The sequence below is a fragment of the Lactuca serriola genome, chromosome 8 (assembly GCF_051521515.1).
Source record: "Lactuca serriola cultivar US96UC23 chromosome 8, Lser_US96UC23_V15, whole genome shotgun sequence".
Taxonomy (NCBI): Eukaryota; Viridiplantae; Streptophyta; class Magnoliopsida; order Asterales; family Asteraceae; genus Lactuca; species Lactuca serriola.
The window spans coordinates 59,810,879-59,833,201 of NC_136415.1; the positions used below are offsets into that span (position 1 = coordinate 59,810,879).

At 33.5% G+C, this 22,323-nt stretch overlaps 3 protein-coding genes across 9 annotated transcripts; 2 read left to right on the forward strand and 1 right to left on the reverse strand.

Annotated features, from left to right (window-relative positions):
• Positions 1-9,331: 9,331 nt before the first annotated feature.
• LOC145066938 (pre-mRNA-splicing factor cwc22-like) lies at positions 9,332-10,212 on the forward strand. The gene is made up of 4 exons (XM_079014175.1): positions 9,332-9,613; positions 9,704-9,755; positions 9,802-9,894; positions 10,010-10,212. Exons 1-4 carry the CDS (start codon positions 9,332-9,334, stop codon positions 10,210-10,212), a joined length of 630 nt encoding a protein of 209 aa, XP_078870301.1.
• A 1,036-nt stretch (positions 10,213-11,248) lies between these two features.
• On the forward strand, positions 11,249-22,323 carry LOC145070391 (uncharacterized). Of its 7 annotated transcripts, none has more exons than XM_079017330.1 (3): positions 11,249-11,393; positions 12,522-14,633; positions 14,872-22,323. In XM_079017330.1, exon 3 carries the CDS (start codon positions 14,885-14,887, stop codon positions 15,776-15,778), a length of 894 nt encoding a protein of 297 aa, XP_078873456.1. In that variant the 5' UTR covers positions 11,249-11,393; positions 12,522-14,633; positions 14,872-14,884; the 3' UTR covers positions 15,779-22,323. The 7 variants fall into 7 exon arrangements, with proteins under 7 accessions (XP_078873456.1, XP_078873457.1, XP_078873460.1 ...); XM_079017331.1 differs by having other exon boundaries at positions 11,249-11,379; XM_079017332.1 differs by lacking the exon at positions 11,249-11,393 and adding an exon at positions 11,400-11,672.
• LOC145066939 (uncharacterized) lies at positions 12,264-14,071 on the reverse strand. The gene is made up of 4 exons (XM_079014176.1): positions 13,746-14,071; positions 13,081-13,633; positions 12,482-13,014; positions 12,264-12,399 (listed from the first exon to the last, which is right to left on the reverse strand). Exons 1-4 carry the CDS (start codon positions 14,069-14,071, stop codon positions 12,264-12,266), a joined length of 1,548 nt encoding a protein of 515 aa, XP_078870302.1.

The following is a 22,323-nucleotide window of genomic DNA, read 5'->3' on the forward strand; positions in this document are numbered from 1 at the left end:
TTATACATGGACCATCTTGGTGTTAATGTACATCAATGGATCCTTGAGGAGCAAGGCGAAATATGCAGTTCATTAGATGAATTGTCTGATAGAATTGAAGTTGGTGAAGAAGTGCAAGGTGGTATAGATATGGATGATGGAATTGAAATTGAGGATCTGTTGGGTCATAGGCAAGGTGTTACGGAGGATTTGCAAGGCACTAGGGAAGAGTTGCAAGATGGGGAAGGTGATGACATTAACATTGAAGTTGAGAATGATCAAGGTGATATGGAGGATCTGCAAGGTAGTACGGAGGATTGGCAAGGTAAGGAAGATGATGGCATTGACTTGGAAGTTGACAATGAACCTGATGAATGTATTCCTATGAATAGGACAAAAGATGATGAGTTTTTGAGCAAACTGTGCCCAAATGACCAAGTTACCCCTAACAGTCCTCCTCATGAAGAGCTATATGAGCATGCAGTCGATGATGAAGTAATATCTAATGAGCAAGCTATTTATAATGACAATGTTCATTGGAAAAAACAGAAACCTGTATTAGGTATGAGATTTGTGAATCCTAAACAACTGAAACACATGTTGTGTAACTATGCTGTTGCAAATGGTTATCAGTTATGCTACAAGAAAAATGATAGCAGGAGACTTTTAGTGAAATGTTGTTCCGGTGCTTGCAAGTTTAGATTGTGGGCATCTTGGATGAGTGAGGAAAAATCTTTCCAAATTAAGAGTCTCATAAACGAGCATAATTATGCAAGAAACTTCAAATTAGGTTCAATTGTCAACTATGCTTGGATAGGTACCCATTACACCACCCAATTCTTACAGAAACAAAAAGTTAGTGTTAGGCGCCTTAGGGATGAGGTTAAAGAGAAATTTGGGATAGATGTAAGTATGGGACAGTGTAGAAGAGCTAAGAAGTATGCAATTGAGTTGATTGAGGGAACATTAGTGGATCACTATGCAAAGCTATGGTCATATGGTGAGGAGATAAGAAGATCAAATCCTGGATCAACAGTCAAAATAGATGTCAATGCTATGCCAGATGGTAAGACTTATTTTAGCAAGTTTTACATTTGTTTTGATGCCCTCAAGCAAGGGTGGAGAGGGAGCTGCAGAAGAATTATAAATTTGGATGGGTGTTTCTTAAAGGGTTTATGTTCAGGGGAGCTAATTGTTGTTGTAGGAAGGGATGCTAATAATCACATATTCCCAATTGCATGGGCAGTTGTATGTGTAGAAAACAAAGTAAATTGGAAATGGTTCTTGGAAAATCTAAAAGATGACCTTCATCTAGAGGATGGTTTTGGTTTATCATTGATGTCAGATCAACACAAGGTATGTCATATACTTACAACTTTTATATATTTCACAATTAAGTTACATGATGTTTAAAATATGACTATTATTATGTAGGGGTTGTTAGAGGCTGTTAAGGAAGTGCTTCCTATTGCTGAACATAGGCAATGTGCAAGGCATATTGTAGCCAACTTTAGGAAAAGATTTAGTGGTGTATACTATGAGAACATGTTTTGGAAGGCAAGCAAAGCATCCACTGAGCCTTTATTCAATGCTGCCATGAAGGAAATTCAAGTACTTAATCCTGCAGCCTATGATTACCTTATGGAAACAAACCCAAAATCTTGGAGTAGAGCATTCTTTCAAGAAGGAAAGATGTGTGATACAGTGGAAAATGGATTGTTTGAGAGCTTTAATAGTGTCATCAGGGATGCAAGGAAAAAGTCAATCATCACCATGTTAGAGGAGATTAGACTATATGTTATGGAGAGGCTGTACAATTTGAAGATGAAAGGTTGTTCATGGCCTGATTACAAACCCTGCCCATCAATAACACTCCTACTAAATAAATTGAAAAGATCTCAAAGGTACTTTATAGTCTTTACACTTTTAATATAAGTGACATACTAACTAATAAGGTGGGTTTAATAGGTATTGGTAGGTTTTACCAAGTGGTCTTAACCAATTTAAAACCAAAAACCTGGCAGAATCATATGCTGTTGACCTTGACAAGAAGACTTGTACTTGTAGAGTATGGCAACTTAATGGGTATGGTTGTGTGCACTCAGTAGCTACTATATCATATTTGAATAGAGATGTAGCCACTTATGTTGATCCAATGTTGTATGCTGCCTTCTACAAGAACACTTACAAATACCATATACATGGGATGAATGGCAGCAACATGTGGCCAGTTACTGATTTCATACCACCCTTACCACCATTGAAAAGAAGAATGCCAGGTAGACCAAAGGTTAATAGAAGAAGAGATGCATCAAAAAAGCTTCCAAGGCACACTATGTCTAAGGCAGGTAAAATAATCTTGTGTAGTGTGTGTAGACAATCAGGGCATAACAAGGTTACTTGTCCCAAAGTTGAAAGGCCACATGTAGAAAGGTCAAGGGTGCAAAGGAGCATGAAACTAAAGGTCAAGAAAAGGAAAACAGTTGACAAGGGTAAAGATGGTGAAGGAAGTAGTGGACCAACTAGAGATGGTGAAGGAAGGAGTGGACCAACTACAGGTTATGAAGGAAGGAGTGGACCAAAAATTGGTGGTAAAAGGAAAAAATCTGAGAGGATCATAAAAAAGAAACTTGCAAAGAAGGTTAAGACCAAGGATGGGAAAGGTGAAACTAGTGCAAACCCGGTAGACCTTAATGAGTAGGTATAATTTGATGGTTTCCTATGGGTATGTTTGACAATGGTTTTATGTTGTACTTGTTTGTTTGGTTTGATATTTACTTGTTTGTGTGAAGTTAGTATGTTTACATTGACAATGGTTTGTAATATTATCATGCTTTGCTTCTTTAAGACTTTCGGATTCCTATTACTTTTCACCTAGCATGCAGTCAATTCCCATTATTTTCATGTGCTATTTGTGTGCTTAATGGACAAAAATGTGGTCCTTGTAAGTAAGGGTATTGACACAAGAATGTGGTCCTTGTAAGTAAGGGTATTTTCATTAAGCAACCCAAGAACATTAACAATTGCTTTTATTTGACTAGATTAAGGGTAATGACACAACAACACATCAATGAACCATCACATAACTACATAGTCTTCTTAATTCACCAATCCAAGTACATAACAAATAAATGATTAAAGTACATTTGATTACAACTTATAAATGATTAAACCCAAAAAAAACACCCAACTACAAAGTAAAAGCAGCTTCAGCTTCAACACCTCTGCTTGCAGGTTTTTCTTCGACCTCAGGAGTACACTTAAAATTATGTCTTCATTGTTGCATTTTATTTCATCCACCCAAGAAATGAAACCTGATCGTGGTCCCTAAAACATAAATTAAGGTAACATTAAAAAACCGATCATCAAACTAGGGTTCTAAACATATGAATACAATTACCTGGTTTGGACATGCATAAAATGGTCTTCCAGGGTTATTGACAGTCTTCGATGTGCGAATTATTGCTGGACTTCCACACCCACACACAATCTTCATGTGCGAATTTTTGAATCTCACTCCACAGTTCCTTTGAAAAAGAGAAAACAAAATGAAGGATCACAGTTGCTTTGAAAAAGAGAAAACAAAATGGTCTTCCAGGGTTATTTACAGCCATTAGAAGCATCAAATGACAAAAATACCCTCACCGTGCAACGCACGTGGGGTACAACAACCCAACATATGTTATCATTCTTGTTCTTGCCTGATCTTACAACCAAACTAAAAATGGTCAAATGTACTATGATACAAAACGCCTGGGAGCTACTCAGGTCCTTTTCCATTAAAAAACTTAACATACGCACAAAATGTCTGTCATTTACACATGTCTTTTAACATGATCGTTATATCTGAAACCCAAAAGAACAAAAAAAACTAAGAACAGAAAATCCATAACTATCCTAGCTTCATATTGTACCCAAAGCATCTTATCCAAGCTTCATAAGGACTTTGACCCCAACCATCATCATCCCAAGCATTGCCACCATGATGCCGCCCATCACCAGAGCAATCGCTTTTAACTTCCTCTCATGATCTTCCAACTTGTGATGTAGACTGATGTGATCAACACATCATACAATGAAATCTTTACCCACTTGATCTTTGAGCGTCTGCATCTCGATCTGGTTGGCAACAATCTTGTCTCCACAGTTGCAAAAAATCGAATGCAAGTCGCTGAGGTTAACAAACTCTCTAGAATTTATCGAGTCAGGTGAGGGAGGTGGTGGAGCCGACATTGATAGATTTTAGGGTGTTGGTCGAAATCGTGTTTGGCTTATTAGGGTAAAAAGGTTTCGATTTCTGCTACCTTAAGCACCAAAGATTTGTGAAGAAGACTTTATGCTCCCACCACCACCGACTCTTCCTTGTCCTCTACGGGTTGTTGGATGGTTGGTAGACATAATGGCTAATTAATGAAGGTTAGTTAGACGCTTAAGTGGAGGATGAGTACACGACTCCAGTTCAATGCTGAGTAAGCTGCTTAGTTGGCAAGTCAAAAAGTTCTTTTACCTTCGATTGTGGGTTAAAGTCCCATATTAACCGGTCATTTACAAGTATAATCCCTTTAAAAGCAAAAAATAGTCACGAGGGACCATTTAAACCAATATACGAAAGATAGTTGGGCCAGAGTGACAATAACCCTAAAATTTATGCAATATTTTAATATTTATAAAATTATATCTGTACAATAAATAAATGAAAAACGATTGAAAGTCCAAAGTTTAATCTATCCATTTCTTCTAATAAATGAAACTTAAAAATAATAAGTTTTAGTTTATTAGAATGTCTTTTTAACACGTGTCATTTTTCTATAATTATTATTATTTTTTTTTGGTAACAAATCAAATTCAATTTAATTTTGAAAATACAAAATCATATCCTAACTAGATTATGACCCCGCGTAAAACGCGGGGAACATATAAAAATGTACATATAAATATATAAAAAGTTGGCATTATAAAAAAATAAAGTAACATAAACAGACTTAGCATTATTGCTAGCATTTAAATGTTTGAAAAAAAAAAACAAAGAAACACTTGAATATCTATAATAGTTGAAGGACCTCTTTGTAAACATAACTTTTTGTTTTATTAGTTGGACAACCTTCCTCGTAATATATGAGTACCTTCAATCTCTTTTCACTTGTGACGCGAGAAACAAAAAATATATAACTGAAAATGAGTGAAGACAAGCTTATGCAAGTATAATCCAACATTTGATAATTATTGTCATTGACTTTTGTTAGTAGCCATAACAAAATAAACTACTATACGGAATTGCCTCCGCTGAAAACAGAATGAGATTCTTTCATTAGACGGAGTTAAATTCATGCAAGGTATATAAGTAGTCTCCATAAAGAATCTATCATATATGATTCAGGCTTCAATGACGTTTCTTCCAAGCCTAACAATCTATAATCTAGTACCATTGTATAGTCCTTTGGTTTGGTCGATATTACAAAGTAATATGACTGGAACACCTATTTTTAGTGTAAGTTTATGGTTGAAAATTCTAGATGCCTTAAAATCATTCAACACAACTGAAGAGTAAATTGATTCCTCAAAAAAAAAACCTGGTAACTCTGTATCACATAAAGAATTTGAACTCATATGTTTTCCCTTCATCTTTCATCAATCCTAAAATGTAGTCATTGGTAGCATCAAATTCTTCATTTGTAGGGACCAAAATAGCTTTATCTTGAAAATATGATTGATCATCAAGATGATTTTCAAAGGATAGATAAATGATGGATACAATTGAATGAATATGGTCACCTATAGAGCGAACAACAATGTCTTCTGGGAATTCAATTTCAGCTTCACCATCATTAGGGCCGCCAATATTTCCATCACCAATTTTAACAATCCACTCATCGAATGCTTTTGTCTCATCCAAATCTTAGTTATACAACCAAAATAAAGCCATCTCCATATATGATGCATCACGACGTAATTTAGACAAATATAATGCATGCACAGTATCCGAACAATTGCATCTTTGTATTGCTAGAAGAATTTGTTTAAAGCCATCTCCATATAAAATTGGCTTGCCTCCAAACGATTCTTAAAGATAAATACCTACAGAACAATGATATCCTCTTTGTTGACCATATTTGATGTATAAAATTCATTGTCGTTGAATTGTTCGTCAGAGTTCACTAATACTTTTGTATTGGCACGCGATATCCCTCTAGACAATGCCACATAAAGTTGGCCATGCGTGAAACCAATTCTGGGAGATAAATACCTACATTTGGAATTGTTTCTCCGTAAGTTTTATTGATTGCCATCGTGAAACATAATTTGATTAGAAATTGTTTTCTTATCATCTTGAATGGTAACATGTCATCTTCATGCGGACATTGAGGAAACCTTGGACCAAATCTCTAGATAATTTATTTTGACTATTAGTGATGCAACGGTACCAAATAGTTTCTTTTGATGATAAGTTTCAGACGACTATTTAGGGGCTTAAGGTTTAGAGGGAGGGTGTGTTGCAATAAATATTAGCAAATTAGTTAAAAAATGAGACTTATTTATGAATGCAAATTTTCATATGTTCTTAGCAAGAACATGTAATATATTGTTCTTGTATCATCTCTTATTCATATATAAGTATACATTAATCCTAAAAAAATAGTTATTTTGTCAAAATATCTGTTTAAAAACTAAAATAATATGTCAAATTTATTTTAAAACGGGTAGATGCTAACACTCTTTTTCGTAATATGATTTTCATATATGAAAAACATAAACCATGATTACTTTTATAATTTGAAAAATTAAAACATGATTACTTTTATATATCTGACAAAATTTTCGTATAACAAAACTTTAGAACATAATTAATCGTTTAAAGATAACAATGAAATATTGAAATAAAGAATCAATTAATTGGTTGCTATCTTATTTTTATTTTTATAAGGTGATAATCTCGTTATGTCTTATTTAAAAACTTATATTATAATATAACTTATATATATATATATATATATATATATATATATATATATATATATATATATATATATATATAATGAAAATGTACTTTTCATTAATAAAATGTTTTCAAAAAATCCTATTAATTAGATCTAATGTACAAAAAAATAATTTTTTTCTAGATTAGCCAAAAAGAATACGGAAAAGTCATTTTTTGAAACTACGATTCTATTAATGAACTTTTTTGCAAAGTTTAATGCTATTAATGATTTTTTCCAGAAAGCACTCGTTTAAATGAGCTTCAATATACAAAAAAATATAACTTTCCATATCAACTAAAAATAATCCAAAAAAGTCATTTTTTGAGAGTATGATGCTATATATTAACTTTTTTTTTTCAAAGTTCAATATTAAAAGCAATTTTTTTTTCCAAAAAACGGTCCTAATATAAGGTTAAATGAACATATTGTAAAATATTTATCGACCTACATGAGCAAGAATTAAACGTTTCCATCAATACCCAATAAGGCATATAAATCATGTCTCCTTCTGTAATGAATTCCAACACCCCACAATATGGAATCCCCTCAGTCGCAGCATTCCATAACTCAAACCACATCCAATAATCAATATGAAGAGAAGCTGCAATAAAAAATAATAATTGTCACCATCTTATACAAATATTAGAGATTATTGGGGTATTAGATAGTGTAATAACTTGCAATTAAATATAATTTTCAAATAAAACTTAGTATGAGAAACTAACCAATGTGATCAAGGGTCAAAGAAGACATTATAACTAAAACATAAACAAAGAACTATTAGGGATGAAACATGAAACTTTAAGGAGAAACATACAAATTTAAACTGTGAATGATAACAAAAATCGACAAGTATATTTTTTAAGTAATTTAAACCAATATATTTTTAAAGTAATTTAAACCGGGCTGCAAATTTATCCCAATATTGTTCCCTTAAGCATTTCATCGAACATGTAGTAGACAGGTAGACCAAACAAAATTTCCAAGTATCCAAATCAAGGTCTCAAATCCTAACACATAAAAAAAACGAAAAAAAAAACAAATTTGTGATTTTAATAACCAAAAGCAAAGGATATGACATACATTGTGTATGAGTCTATCGTTTATAATTGATTGATCAACTTATTGAACAATTCGTCAAAAGTATGAAAAAAATAGGGAATCCCACAGAAAGATCCGATTCAAATTTCTAAATAGCACAACTATGACAATTAATTTTCGAACCACAAAATTTGACACCCTCATAACATAAAAATCAAAATATATTTTACTTACGTTTACAAGAACCTAGACGAATTCGACCATTTCTATTGTTCGTCAACTCCAATTTCGACCTACAAGAAATCTAAAAAAAAATCAAACAACTTGAGTAACAATCATTTTCATGTTGTCACAACTTTAGCATAAATATCGATAAATATTACAAATATTAGTTAACAAGAAATAAGCATATATGAGATGACTAAAAAGTTGTCAAGTGAAATTTGAGTTACTTGTTTTCTTACCTTTATCTGATGTATTTGTAATTTCAGTCGTTCGACTACAAATCTAAATCGTTAAGTAAAAATCAAAACAAAATGTTTTCCCCCATTTTCTTCTCCACTACAAAACTTAAGTTAAATATATTATGTAAAGAATTGAGGGAGTCGGGGTATTTTTGTATTTTATTTTTTGTGAGATTTAATTGTCATTAATAGAATTCCTAATTTAATTCATTTTATTTTTGGTGATATTTAATTGTCATTAATAGAATTCCTAATTTGATTCATTTTATTTTTGGTGAGATTTTAAGTGTCATTAATGAAATTCTAATTTAAAACGTAGTATACGTTTTATAAAATCTATTGACAAAAATAAATTGGTTGACAAAGATGATGTCATCAAATAATCCAAAGGTTGAAAATATATAATTGAAATGCAATCAATGGTCCTGATTTCTTCAATTTAGAATTCAATGTTCTCTTTTAATAATATTTAGAGATAATATTATTATGTTTATTTTGCTTAACAAATTAATTCATAATTATTTACAATCGATAACTATTTTTTTGACATTTATTATTTTTTTATCTATATAAAAATTTTAAATATACCTATAGAGGTTTCACTTGGGTATAACCTAATGAAGAGATAAAGATTTAGAAATACTTATATGGAAAGTGAAATGATTATCGAAGATTATTTTATACTTAATTAACCAACCTCTATCTATACCCATGATTCAAAATCGGTTATTCAAATTTGTTTTCGTGAAAGAGAGGGAAAACCTAGGGCTCGATCAAAGCAAGAAGTCGCTGTTTGTTGTCGATCAAGGTGATTGTTAATCTCGTATGATGAGTGAATTTCAAGATAAAAGTAGCATGGAATATCAAAGAATGACATGTGATGCGTTAAGAAAGAGTATAAACGAATTGATGAACAAGGTGAATGCAAAAAATATCAAGTATATCATCCCTAAGTTGTTCGCTGAAAATTTAATCAGGGGAAGAGGACTGTTTTGTCGATCATGTATGAAATCCCAATTGGCATCTCCTGTATCTACAGACGTTTTTGCAGCACTTGTTGCTATTATAAACATGAAATTCCTAGAAGTCGGAGACCTTCTTCTGAAGAGGATTCTTTTGCAGCTTCAAAGGGCATATAAGCGAAACGACAAGGTACGAATCATCATCTTCTTTTTCTTGGTTTTATTTGAGATCGAGTAGTAGTTTATTTTACGATTATACTGACACTATGTGTTTTTACAGCCTCAATTGCTTGCTTCGGTCAAGTTTTATAGCTCATTTGGTCAATCAACAGGTAGTTCATGAGCTTATTGCTTTTGAACTACTCACAATTCTACTAGAAAATCCAACTGATGATAGCGTGGAGGTTGCTGTTGGTTTTGTTACAGAATGTGGATCAATACTTTGGGATCTATCTCCCAAAGCCTTCCATGGTGAGTTAATTTATTGTCGTTTTGTTTTAACCTTCCTATCTTCAAAGACCACAACCACATTGTCCATTTATTTAATTCATTCTTTTTCATCTAATGCTGTTCTGTTGCTATCCAGGTATTCTTGAGCCTTTTCGTGGGATTCTTCATGAGGGAGAGATAGACAAAAGGGTTCAGTTCTTGATTGAAGGTCTTTTTGCATTAAGAACATGCCATCCAGCCATTCGTCCAGAGTTGGATCTTGTTGAGGTTGAAGATCAACTGACACATAAAGTATCTCTTCTAGATGAAATCGATCCAGAGATTGCCCTAGGTACATAAAGATTTCTAGATAACGATTCAAATAACTATCACATTTACCAAACATATAATTAAGACGAACACTCACAAAAAAAAATTATGTTTTTTTTTTTGCAAAAACCCACGAACCATACAACATTATGTTAAATAATTTAAACATAACTTGAAAAATGTGAAATTTAGTATTTTGCAAAATAATTTATGAATTATTCTTATTTTGCAAAATGACACTAGTGTGATATATATATATATATATATATATATATATATATATATATATATATATATATATATATATATATATATATGTGTGTGTGTGTGTGTGTAAATTCCTCGAAATATGAAACAAAATAAAACTTGATTTTTCAAAAAACAAAAACAAAAATGTTGGTTTTCTAAGATGATTTGGTCTTTTCAAATTCAAAACTTATGTTTAGATTTTTTGGTTTTTGGTAAGGTTTTGGATCTATTTTGCAATTTTAGGTTTTGGTTTTCTCGCAAACCTCCTTAATTACCAATAAGTTTGATATGAAAGTATGTTATAATAGTTCTGTAAAGATATTTATGTTGTATATTAAAGTTTAAACATTAAACATGATACTGAAAGTTTATTAACGATAGATATGGTTATAAAAACATTACAACCTAACAATTTTTTTTCCATGAAAACAAGAAACAAAATCAACAAATCAATGGTTTAGTATTTTAAAAATCATAAACCTGCATTTTTCAGTTTGATTTTGATTTTAGTCAAAATTGAAACATTTTCATTCCCTATTTGTTAACAAACTATGATCTATGGTAGAAATTATGTTGTATTAAAAAAAACATGTTTTTTTATTGATGGTTTTTGAAGAAAAGTAATTACGAATGATTTTTCTGAAATTTATTAGAAATCTTAATGGTATATTTGAAAAAACAATAATAAAACAATGAATTTTTAGATAAAAGCTTGAAAATTCAATGATTTTTTTTTTTTTTTTTTTTTTTCAAAAGCCGGGTTAGTAAAGATCCAGAAGGTTTGATCGGGTCGCCATTTAAGTTTCCCCTTTTCTCTTCACGACACGCACACACATCCACATACACTCCCCCCTCTCTCTACAATGGAGCTTTGAATTGGATGTAACGGTACTAAAAATTACAGCGACAAATCTCCAGGATTCGGAGCTCACTGACAAAGGATTCCCTGTAAGTCAAAATGTGTATGAACTCTTCTCTCTCCATTTCAATTTCATTTAAGTATCTCGGATTTCGCTTGTTTTAGGTTTGTGTTTTCTTCTCAAAGATGTTTGTTTTGATACGGCCGCTAGTTCCACCTAATTTAAACCTAGTTTTATGCTATACATATGTTTCTTTATACTTCTTCTTACGAATTCACATATATTCTGAGCGATGAACGCTGTGAGGACATCAGTTATTATACATTACAGCGGAAGTCACAAACTCACAGTATGCATCCATATGAAGATTAGGTGCAGAAGGTAGCTTCTTCTGACATTCATAAGTTTCATTGATTAGCATGTCTAATAAACAACAACTCAAAGAAACCATTACCAAATGCTGCAGCTTAAACCATTTTCTTCTTATGCATTAAGCTGTTACAGCATTTTCATTTATGTGTAGAAAACAGGGAGAAACAGAAAAGTGGCTTCCCTAAGCAAGCACGATAGGTTCTCTAGATATATAGTTCATATCACAAATTGGATCCAAATGGCATAAAACTAGAGTAAAAAAATCCAAGTACAGACTACATACATTATGAAATATTAGCAGCATGTGAAATTAAATTTAACAACATATCGTGCTTGCATCAAGCCAAAAGGAGCGTAAAAGAACAAATGTGTAGAAACAAATCAATTACTTAACGTATGAATCTTAAAAGAAACCAAAAGATCTCCATCCAGTTCGCCTCATTTCCTAGCATCTATGACATTTTCCGTATCCATGAATTTATCTAATTGCATATATCAAACAACGTTCACAACTTGTCCACAATTATATGAAACATCTTAAAATCCATCGATCTTTGAGCAGAAATTGTGATGTTCTGCAATGTTAAAATTCATAAACATTCAGAGATAGATGAGGGAGGACGTATGCAAACGATAACAGGATGCACAATTCCTTTTCTCTATGTTGACTCCATATGATTCAAGACCATTTCTAACTTCAAATTCATTTTGTCCATTAGGGTGTACCCTCCAAAACCTGCAAATAAAAGTTATTACTGAATTAGCATAAAAGTTATTAATAACTTAGCATAAATGTATACAAAACAAGGAGAACTTACTTCAAGTCCTCACCAAATTCTTCCATTTTCTTAATTGCAGATGGACACACATCTCCTTCCCATTTTTCAGCTAACTCCCTGAGGTTGTAAAACCTGTCCATCATATATACCCTTATCTCTTCAAGCATGGTCAGTGGTAGCTTCTTCCTAGCATCAAGTATAACTACATTGAAGCATTCTGCCTTACCATTTTCTACGGCGTCACAGGCTAATCCAGTGGAAAAGAAAGCCCTGCACCATGTATTTGGCTCCCTTGCCATTAGATGTTCATAAGCACCTGGGCTAATCTGTCTAATCTCATCCATGTGATTCTTGAATCCCCCCTCTACAGTTGATTTGGCAGCCTTCCAGAATAGGTTCCTTAACTCAATTCCACTATATACTTTTCTGAAGTCGGCATAGATATGTCGTGCACACTGTCTATGCTCAACATATGGTAACACCTCCTTTGTTGCCTCAAGAAGACCCTTATGTTGGTATGAAATTACACACATGCCCCTTCCTGCATCCATTCCAAGGTCAACCTCTAACAACTGAAGGAACCACTTCTAGTTAAACTTATTCTCAATGCCAACTACAGCTCAAGCTATGGGAAAAACTTGATTGTTTGGGTCCCTACCTATGTCTGTTAATAATTGTCCCTTACACTGTCCTTTCAGAAAAGATCCATCAATCCCTACTACCCTTCTACAACCCATCTTCCACCCTTCTTTGATTGATTTGAAACATATGTACATCCTTTTGAAAATAGTTGTACCATCATTTTTGTCTTCAACACAAATTTTAATGGTGCTGTTTGGATTGGATCTTAGCAATTCACCACCATAATCCCACACCCTTGCATAGTGATCACCTAATTTTCCTTCAATCACGGACATTGCCCTACATCTAGCCCTATAACTCCTTACCCATGAAATCTTAGTGTGAAATTTATGTTGAACTTTTTCTTGGATTTCCTTAGCTTTCAAATTAGGTGTCCTAATAAGTTCTTTAAGGAATTGTCTAGCTAACCATGTTGGTCCCATAAGTTTTCCATTGTTAAAATTCTTGACACATGTATGATGTGGATACATTTTCTTTATTTGGAATGACTTTTCAGTGCTCATCCAAGAGGCTTTAACATAATAAGGACAACCGAATTTCTCATGATCACTAGCACACACAATGTAGTCTAACACTATCACATTTATTAAACCTAATCTGATAACCTTTAGATATGGCATGATTTGTTAAACAGAGTTTAAGTTGCTGTGGAGATTCATACCTTTCTCCCTCTTGAGGTTTCATTCTATTCCATTTCATGTTTGGATCATGTGTGGAATATTTAAACTGAGCTTCGCTATCATTTTCCTCTTCATCCACAACTTCATCTACATTTTCTTCCTCCTCCTGTTCGTAATCCAAAGGTTCGTCTTCCACGGGTACTTCATCATCTTCAACATTCTCGAATAATGGGATTATGAAGTCTTCATCTCCATCGTCAAGAGACAGTGAGTTCAAGAACTCATCTCTACATCTCCTACTCTGTTTCTTTAGAAGGTCTTCATCTAGTTCCACGTCGATTGTGTCAAAGTCCAACACACCTTCCATCTTTAAGGCTCTAACTCGTATCTCCCTCGGACTCGAATTCGTATATCCCTCACAGTAAAAACCCTAGAATCGTCGCAGTAGAAAGAGAGGTTTTTCCAGCTCGATTAACCCTTCTTCATTTAATGATGTCCTCGTCATCTTCCAGGTAAGCGTTAGTAGCCACATCAACTTGATTACCGGCTATTAAATGAGTTACCGGCAAAAAAGGTCAATCGGGTCAATAAATGCCGGTAATTCAGGCTTTTGTGTAAATAAAAAAATAGTTTGGGACTTTCGTGTCAATTAGATGAAAATATCGGGACTTTACTGTATATATCCCAAGTCTGAATTAAAAAAAGCACCCGTTTCTTTTTTTTATGCCCTAACACATAATCGCACCCGCTTCCTCGTCGTCCGTATTCTTCCTACGCTGCGGCTTCTTCCCCCTTCGCGTCTGCTTCCCTTCCCAGCTACATACTCTGACGACGCCGCTGAACGCCGCCGCCCAACCAAGCAACGCCGACGGCGCTGCAACCGAAGAAGGACGGCGTTGCTGCACCTTCTCGCTGCTGCAAATCGACAGGTTTGTTGCTCCTTCTAAAAGTCGATTGCTGTTCTTTGTTTCTTCCTTCTTTCCCCCCAAAGTCGAAAATCAAAAAATCGAAATAAGTGGTTATGATACATGTATCTTAATGCTAAATTGCTAATCACTTAATACTTTTAAAAATAATTAAAGTGGTAAAAGCACACTGCAATAAATTCTTATACATTGCAGTCCTTAATGTGCACTAAATGACTTTCTGCCATTATTTAAGTAACAGGTAAGCTGATTAAATGATGGAGCGACAAAGGGACAGAGATGAAGATGATAAATATAAGAGAAGAAGAGATGATGATAGATACAGGAGTGAAAGAGACAGTCAAGATAGGAGGCTCAACAATAAGAGTGATGAAGAAGATGTAGATGGTAGGAGGGGACGAGATAGGAACAAGGAAATTGTTAATGATAGGAGATATACGAACAGGAATAGGAGTGATGATGAAGATGCAAATGATAGGAGGAGAAGAGATAGGAATGGGGATAAGAGGTGTGGTGATGATTATGCTAATGATAGGAGGAGGAGAAGAGATGGATGGAGTGACAATGAAGATAAAAATGATAAAAGGAGAGACAAAAAGAAAGATAAAGGTAGGGATGAGGAAGATGATAATGACAGGAGAAGAGGAAGGAGGGATGATGATGAAGATGGTAATGATAGGAGGAACAAGGAAAGGAATGAAGATAGGAGGAAAAGAGATAGGACCAAGGACGTAAGGAGTGATGATGAAGATGGACATGATAAGAACAACAGAAACAAGAAAAGAATTGATGAACATGATCAAAGTGATGAAGAAGTTGGTGAATTCAGGAAAACAGGGAAAAAGAATGAGGACATAAGTGATGAAGAAGATGGTGAGATCAGGAAAAGTGGTAGAAAAGGGAAGTATGATGATAAGGAAATTGGTGAAATCAGGAAGAGAGGGAGAAAGGGTAAGGATAAAAGGAGTGATGATGAAGATGATAAATACAAAAGGAGAAGGAATAGGAACAAAGATGAAAAGAATGATGATGAAGATGACAGGAGACAAGATTATAAAAGGGACAGAAAGAGGAATGGTGATCATAAAGATAGAAGAAGAACTGATGATGATGTGTCAAAGCATAAAAGCGATCAATCGGGTCAATAAATGCCGGTAATTCAGGCTTTTGTGTCAAAAAAATTAGTTTGGGACTTTCGTGTCAATTGGATGAAAATATCGGGACTTTACTGTATATATCCCAAGTCTGAATTAAAAAAAGCACCCTTTTTTTTTTTTTTGCCCTAACACATAATCGCACCCGCCTCCTCGTCGTCACTCTTCTTCTTGCGCTGCGGCTTCTTCCCCCTTCGCGTCTGCTTCCCTTCCCAACTACATACTCCGACGGCGCTGCAACCGAAGAAGGACGACGCTGCTGCACCTTCTCGCTGCTGCAAATCGACAGGTTTGTTGCTCCTTCTGAAAATCGATTGTTGTTCTTTGTTTCTTCCTTCTTTCCCCCAAAGTCGAAAATCAAAAAATCGAAATAAGTGGTTATGTTATGCTAATCAGATTTGTTCAATCATAATCTTTAGTTGATGTTATGCTTTGATTTTGATTTTTTATGCTTGATTTTGATGGTATACGATCGAATTTGAATGTGTTAAAGGGATATTATGAAATGTTGCTGTTGAATTTTTGATGTTATGCTTTATTTTTTATACTCAAGTGTTGAAAAGAGTTAATAAAATATTCAAACTTAAACATTAATTTGTTAGTTAATAGGTAAAAGTGTTATACAATATATTTGTGTGTATATTGTGTTAAGTTGTAATGCAGGTAAAGGATACACGCGGGTTAATGGGTCTATGGGTTATACCCGAAGTATAATGGGTCGATGTATATAATGTGTTAAATGATCTCATTTGAAGACACCAAGATATTTTCTCATCTGTATTTCTCAGTTTCTCTTTCATCTGGAGTTAGGGTTTTGTATAGGGTTTGTTTATAAATCGTGATCACATCTAGATCTGTAATGTGAGAGTGTGAGTGATTTTGTAGTGAGGTTTGATTTGTAACCTGTTGATGTAAATCATCTGTTTCATAGTGAATGAAATGATGATGTTGGGAAGATCTTGTGTCGATTACGTTTCGTTACATGGTATCAGAGCTTTGGCTCCTTCGATGTTCTTGTGACGTTCGTTGATTTGCGATTGACGTTCGTTGATTTGCGATTGTTCGTCTCACGATCGTACCGGTAATTTCTGAACTCCTTTCTTCATTTGTTCTTTGATTAACGCAGTTGTTTGTTTAATCATGAGTTCGTGTGAACTCTGATCTTCTATTTCATCAACTGTGTTCTTCTTAATGTTCGGTTTGATTTAGAGTTTTCTCTGGAAAATCAAATCGAACATCTGTTTTCTTTTGGATCTGGTACTGCGAGATTGTTTGTGATCTTGTAGGATACTTCTGTGAAGATAAAATCAAGGTTGTCTACAAGACTGTTTGTGAACAAAGATTAAGCCAAATCGATTAATCTCTGAGTCTGAAATAACTCACTAGGGGTCAGAGTTCATCACTGATAAACCCTAGCTGAGAACGGACAAAGAGAGTCGATCCCTACTCTTGACTCATCCTAAAAGGCTTTGTGAGCAATTTCTTATTCCTTTCTTTAGTCTTACATATTTGTTTTGTAAAGATCCTGGTGGTCTGTGTGTGTGTTGATTGGTTTTTCTTTGTATATCTGTTTTATTTCTTCCTCTGTTCTGGTTGTCTTGGGCCCCGACATACGTGGTGACCATCTGGACATAAGATCAGTTCAGGGGCAAGTTTTCTTGATTTCTTTCTTTCTGTTTTGGTTCATTTGCTTCTATGACGGGTGGCTCAACTGATCCACCTAGTGGAAGTGGGAAGGATGATCAAATTAATTTTGATGATCCTCTCTACATTCACCCTTCTGATAATGCTGTCACTTCTATAATTACAATCAAGTTAACTGGTAATGAAAATTTTAGATTATGGAGAAGTTCTATTTCTAGGGCTCTTAAGGCAAGGAATAAGTTAGGCTTTGTTGATGGTACTTGTAAAAAAAGCAGTGTTGATGAGTAAAAAAAAACTAAATGGGATAGGGCTAATGCTGTTGTTTGTTCTTGGTTGTTGTCTTCTATTTCTGACTCGATTTATCAGAGTCAAGCTTATTCTGAAGTAGCAGAGGATATTTGGGAAAATCTTTTTGAAACTTATAATAAGTCTGATGGATCTGTTGTTTTTAATATACATCAACAAATTAATTCTCTTAAACAAAATGGTATTATTCTGTCAGATTACTTCAATAAGCTTGATTCTTTATGGAAAGAATTTGATGGTCTTACTAGTTTAACTGAGTGTACATGTGATGCTTCTATTAAACTAAAGGATCATTCTAATCTCATGAAGCTTATGCAGTTTTTATCTGGACTTGATGATTCATACAGTCAAGTCAAAAGTCACATTTTATTAATGGATCCCTTACCTAATGTGAAAACTGCTTTTTCTATTGTGTCTAGAGAAGAGTCACTTCAAAGAAATGGTTCTTTGACTTCTCTTCAGGCTTCTCAGTCTGTAAATAAATCTCAGTCTTCTGCTTTTAATAGCAAGTTTAATAACAAGACTAATTTTAATAAGAATAAGGGTCAAACTGTTCAATGTAAGAATTGTGGTATTAAGGGTCATACCATTGAGAAGTGTTACAAAATAATTGGGTATCCTAAGGATTTTAGGTTAAGGAATGAAACTAATAATCAGAATAACTTTGTTAAGAATTTTTCTGCTAATTCTACTACCACTTCTTCTGGAAGTGCTAGTACTAATAATTTTTCTGGTTCTATTGGTGATTCTGAGTTTCATCAACTTACTAAGGATCAATATTTCAAACTCTTACAACTTATTGGTGATAAGCAAGTGAATGAAGAAGCTTCTGTTAGTGCTAATATGGCAGGTACCTGTTTGTTTCAAGCTTTTAATTCCTCTGTTGGTAGTCAAAGATGGATAGTTGATTCAGGGGCTAATCAACATATGATTGCCTCTGAGTCACTACTCCATGACACTGTGGATGTGTCAAAATTAGATTTGCTGGTTTGTCATCCCAATGGTACATCGGCTAAGATTGAAAAAATTGGTAACATGAATTTATCTAATTCTTTAACACTGTTTGATGTGTTTGTTGTTCCTGATTTCAATGTTAATTTGCTTTCTGTTCATAAGGTCTGTAAAGATAGTAATTGTAAGGTTGTTTTTAATGAGCATAATTGCAAAATTTAGGATTTACAATCAAAGGTGATGGTGGGGAATGGTAGAGAATCTGGAGGTCTCTATTACATTAATAGTGCACCTTCAGGTAGTCTGTCTAATTCTTCTATTTCTTCTTCTGTTTGTTGTGTGTCTAAACTAACTTGGCACAATAGACTTGGTCATCCTTCTGATCAAGTTTTGAGTTCTTTGAGACATAGGCTTAAGATTGGAAGTGAAGTTCTTCCACCTTGTGACATTTGTCATAAGGCTAAACAAACTAGAGAATCTTTTCCTGTTAGTCAACATACTACTTCTAAACTTGGTGAGTTAATTCATTTAGATGTTTGGGGTCCTTATAAAGTGACAACTACATAAGGATTTAGGTATTTTTTTGACTATTGTGGATGATTTTACTAGGGCAACTTGGGTTTATTTTTTAAAGTCTAAAGATGAAGTTTATGATTCTGTTCTTGTTTTCTTTAATATTTTGATTAACCAGTTTAGTGTTAAAATAAAGGCCGTTAGATCTGACAATGGTACAGAGTTTTTAAATAACAGAATGAGACAATTAACTGAATCAAAAGGAATTTTGCATCAAACATCATGTGTTCATACTCCACAACAAAATGGTGTTGTGGAGAGGAAACACAGACACATTTTAAATGTTGCTAGGTCGTTAATTTTTCAGTCTGGTTTGCCAATTAAACACTGGGGAGATGCTATTTTAACTTCAGTTTTTTTGATTAATAGAACACCTACTTCAGTCTTAAATGATTCTTCTCCCTATGAACTTGTTTATAACTGTGCACCTGTTTTTGATAAACTTAGGGTATTTGGATGTTTGTGTTTTGCCTCTAAGTTGAATAATAATGATAAATTTTCTGAAAGAGCTGATAAGTGTGTTTTTCTTGGTTATTCTTCTGATAAAAAGGGTTACAAAGTTCTTAGTCTTGATTCTAATCTTATTTTTGTTTCCAGGGATGTAAAGTTTTATGAATCAGTGTTTCCTTTCAAGCTTAAAACTTCATCTTTAACTGATAGTTCAGTTGTCACTGTAAATTCAAATGACCTATTTTCCTATGATGAGTCTTTAGATTCTAGTTTTATTCTAGATAATACTAGAGCAGATAGCCTGAGAAGTAGCCATCAGATGGATGGTGCTAATGCAGACCAGGACCAGGATGAGACTTGTCCTTTTAATGTCAGCAACCGGACTGGTGAGGCAAATGTGCCTCCTTCTGATGTGTTGTTTCCAAGCTCTTCTGCATTAACTGAGGAAAATGATTATATTAATTCTAATCCTTCTGAAAGTTTGTCAACTAGGATCACTAGATCTGGAAGGAATGTTCACATACCAGTTAGATTTAGTGATTATGTTGTAAAGGGTAAACATAAATATGGTATTGAAAGATCTGTAAATTATTCAGCTCTTAATACTGAGTCTTTCTGTTTTATTTCTAATCTTAATAAAACAGTTGAACCTAAGACTTATCCAAACTGGATCAAATCCATGAATGAGGAAATGGAAGCCCTCTATAGGAATAATACTTGGGAAATTACTAATCTTCCTAAAGGAAGAAAATCAATTGGGTGTCGTTGGATATATAAAATTAAATATAAATCTAATGGTGATATAGAAAGATATAAAGCTAGACTTGTGGCTAAAGGATACAATCAAAGGGAAGGAATAGACTATGAGGAGACTTTTTCTCTTGTGGCTAAAATTGTAACTGTTCGTGTGGTAATAACATTGGCTGTGAATAATTCTTGGCCACTTTATCAGTTAGATATTAACAATGCTTTTTTATATGGAAATTTATCTGAAAGTGTATATATGTGTCAACCTGAGGGATATCATTCTAAAGATGATATCAGAGTTTGCAGATTGTTAAAATCTCTTTATGGGCTTAAACAAGCCCCAAGGAAGTGGAATGAAAGGTTGTGTTCTTCTCTATTAAGTTTTGGTTTTAAACAAAGTATTAATGATTATTCATTATTTGTTAGACAGTTTCAAAATACTTTTGTAGTCCTACTTGTTTATGTGGATGATATTATTCTAACAGGTAATGATGAGTCTGAGGTGAATAATGTTAAAACTTTTCTTAAATCTTAGTTTTTAATTAAAGATTTAGGAGAGTTGAAATATTTCTTGGGTATTGAAGTGTTAAGAACTGAAAAAGGAATATGTTTAAATCAAAGGAAATATTGCATGGAACTACTTCATGAGTTTGGTATGCTAGCATGTAAACCAGTTAAAACTCCACTTGAACCTAATTTGGTTATAAAAAGGGAATATGAATTGGAAAAATCTGATTATTTAGTTAATATTACTGAATATCAAAAACTTATTGGTAAGTTGATTTATTTGACTGTGACTAGGCCTGATATATCTTATGCTGTGCAAATATTAAGTCAATACATGCATAAACCTTATAAGTCCCATGTTAATATTGCTTTCAGACTTTTGAGATATTTGAAAAATAGTTCTGGTATGGGAATACATATAATTAAGTCTAGTAGTTTAGATTTGATTGGGTTTGTGGATGCAGATTGGGTCAAATGCTTGTTTAGTCGTCGATCTGTAATAGGTTATCTAGTATATCTAGGAGGATCTCTTGTGTCTTGGAAGAGCAAGAAACAGAGTACTGTTTCTCGTTCATCCACATAATCAGAATATAGAGCATTAGGAAGTATAACTTGTGAATTAATATGGATTTTAAAATTACTTCATGATTTAGGTATTAAAACTAATTTACCTGAAGACATTTTTTGTGATAATGAATCTGCAATTAAGTTAGCTTTAAATCCTGTATTTCATGAAAAAACAAAACATTTTGAAATTGATCTTCATTTTGTCAGGGAAAAAATTGAGAATGGAATTTTAAAAGTAAATAAAATAGTATCTTCTAATCAAAATGCAGATATTTCAACAAAGTCACTTGGTAGTGTTCAACATGAATACATTGTAAATAGACTTAATATGATTGATGTTTTTAAAAGGTAATAAAATATTTTCAAAAATTAATGTTTAGTTTGAGGGGGCATGTTGAAAAGAGTTAATAAAATATTCAAACTTAAACATTAATTTGTTAGTTAATTGGTAAAAGTGTTATACAATATATTTGTGTGTATATTGTGTTAAGTTGTAATGCAGGTAAAGGATACACGCGGGTTAATGGGTCTATGGGTTATACCCGAAGTATAATGGGTCGATGTATATAATGTGTTAAATGATCTCATTTGAAGACACCAAGATATTTTCTCATCTGTATTTCTCAGTTTCTCTTTCATCTGGAGTTAGGGTTTTGTATAGGGTTTGTTCATAAATCGTGATCACATCTAGATCTGTAATGTGAGAGTGTGAGTGATTTTGTAGTGAGGTTTGATTTGTAACCTGTTGATGTAAACCATCTGTTTCATAGTGAATGAAATGATGATGTTGGGAA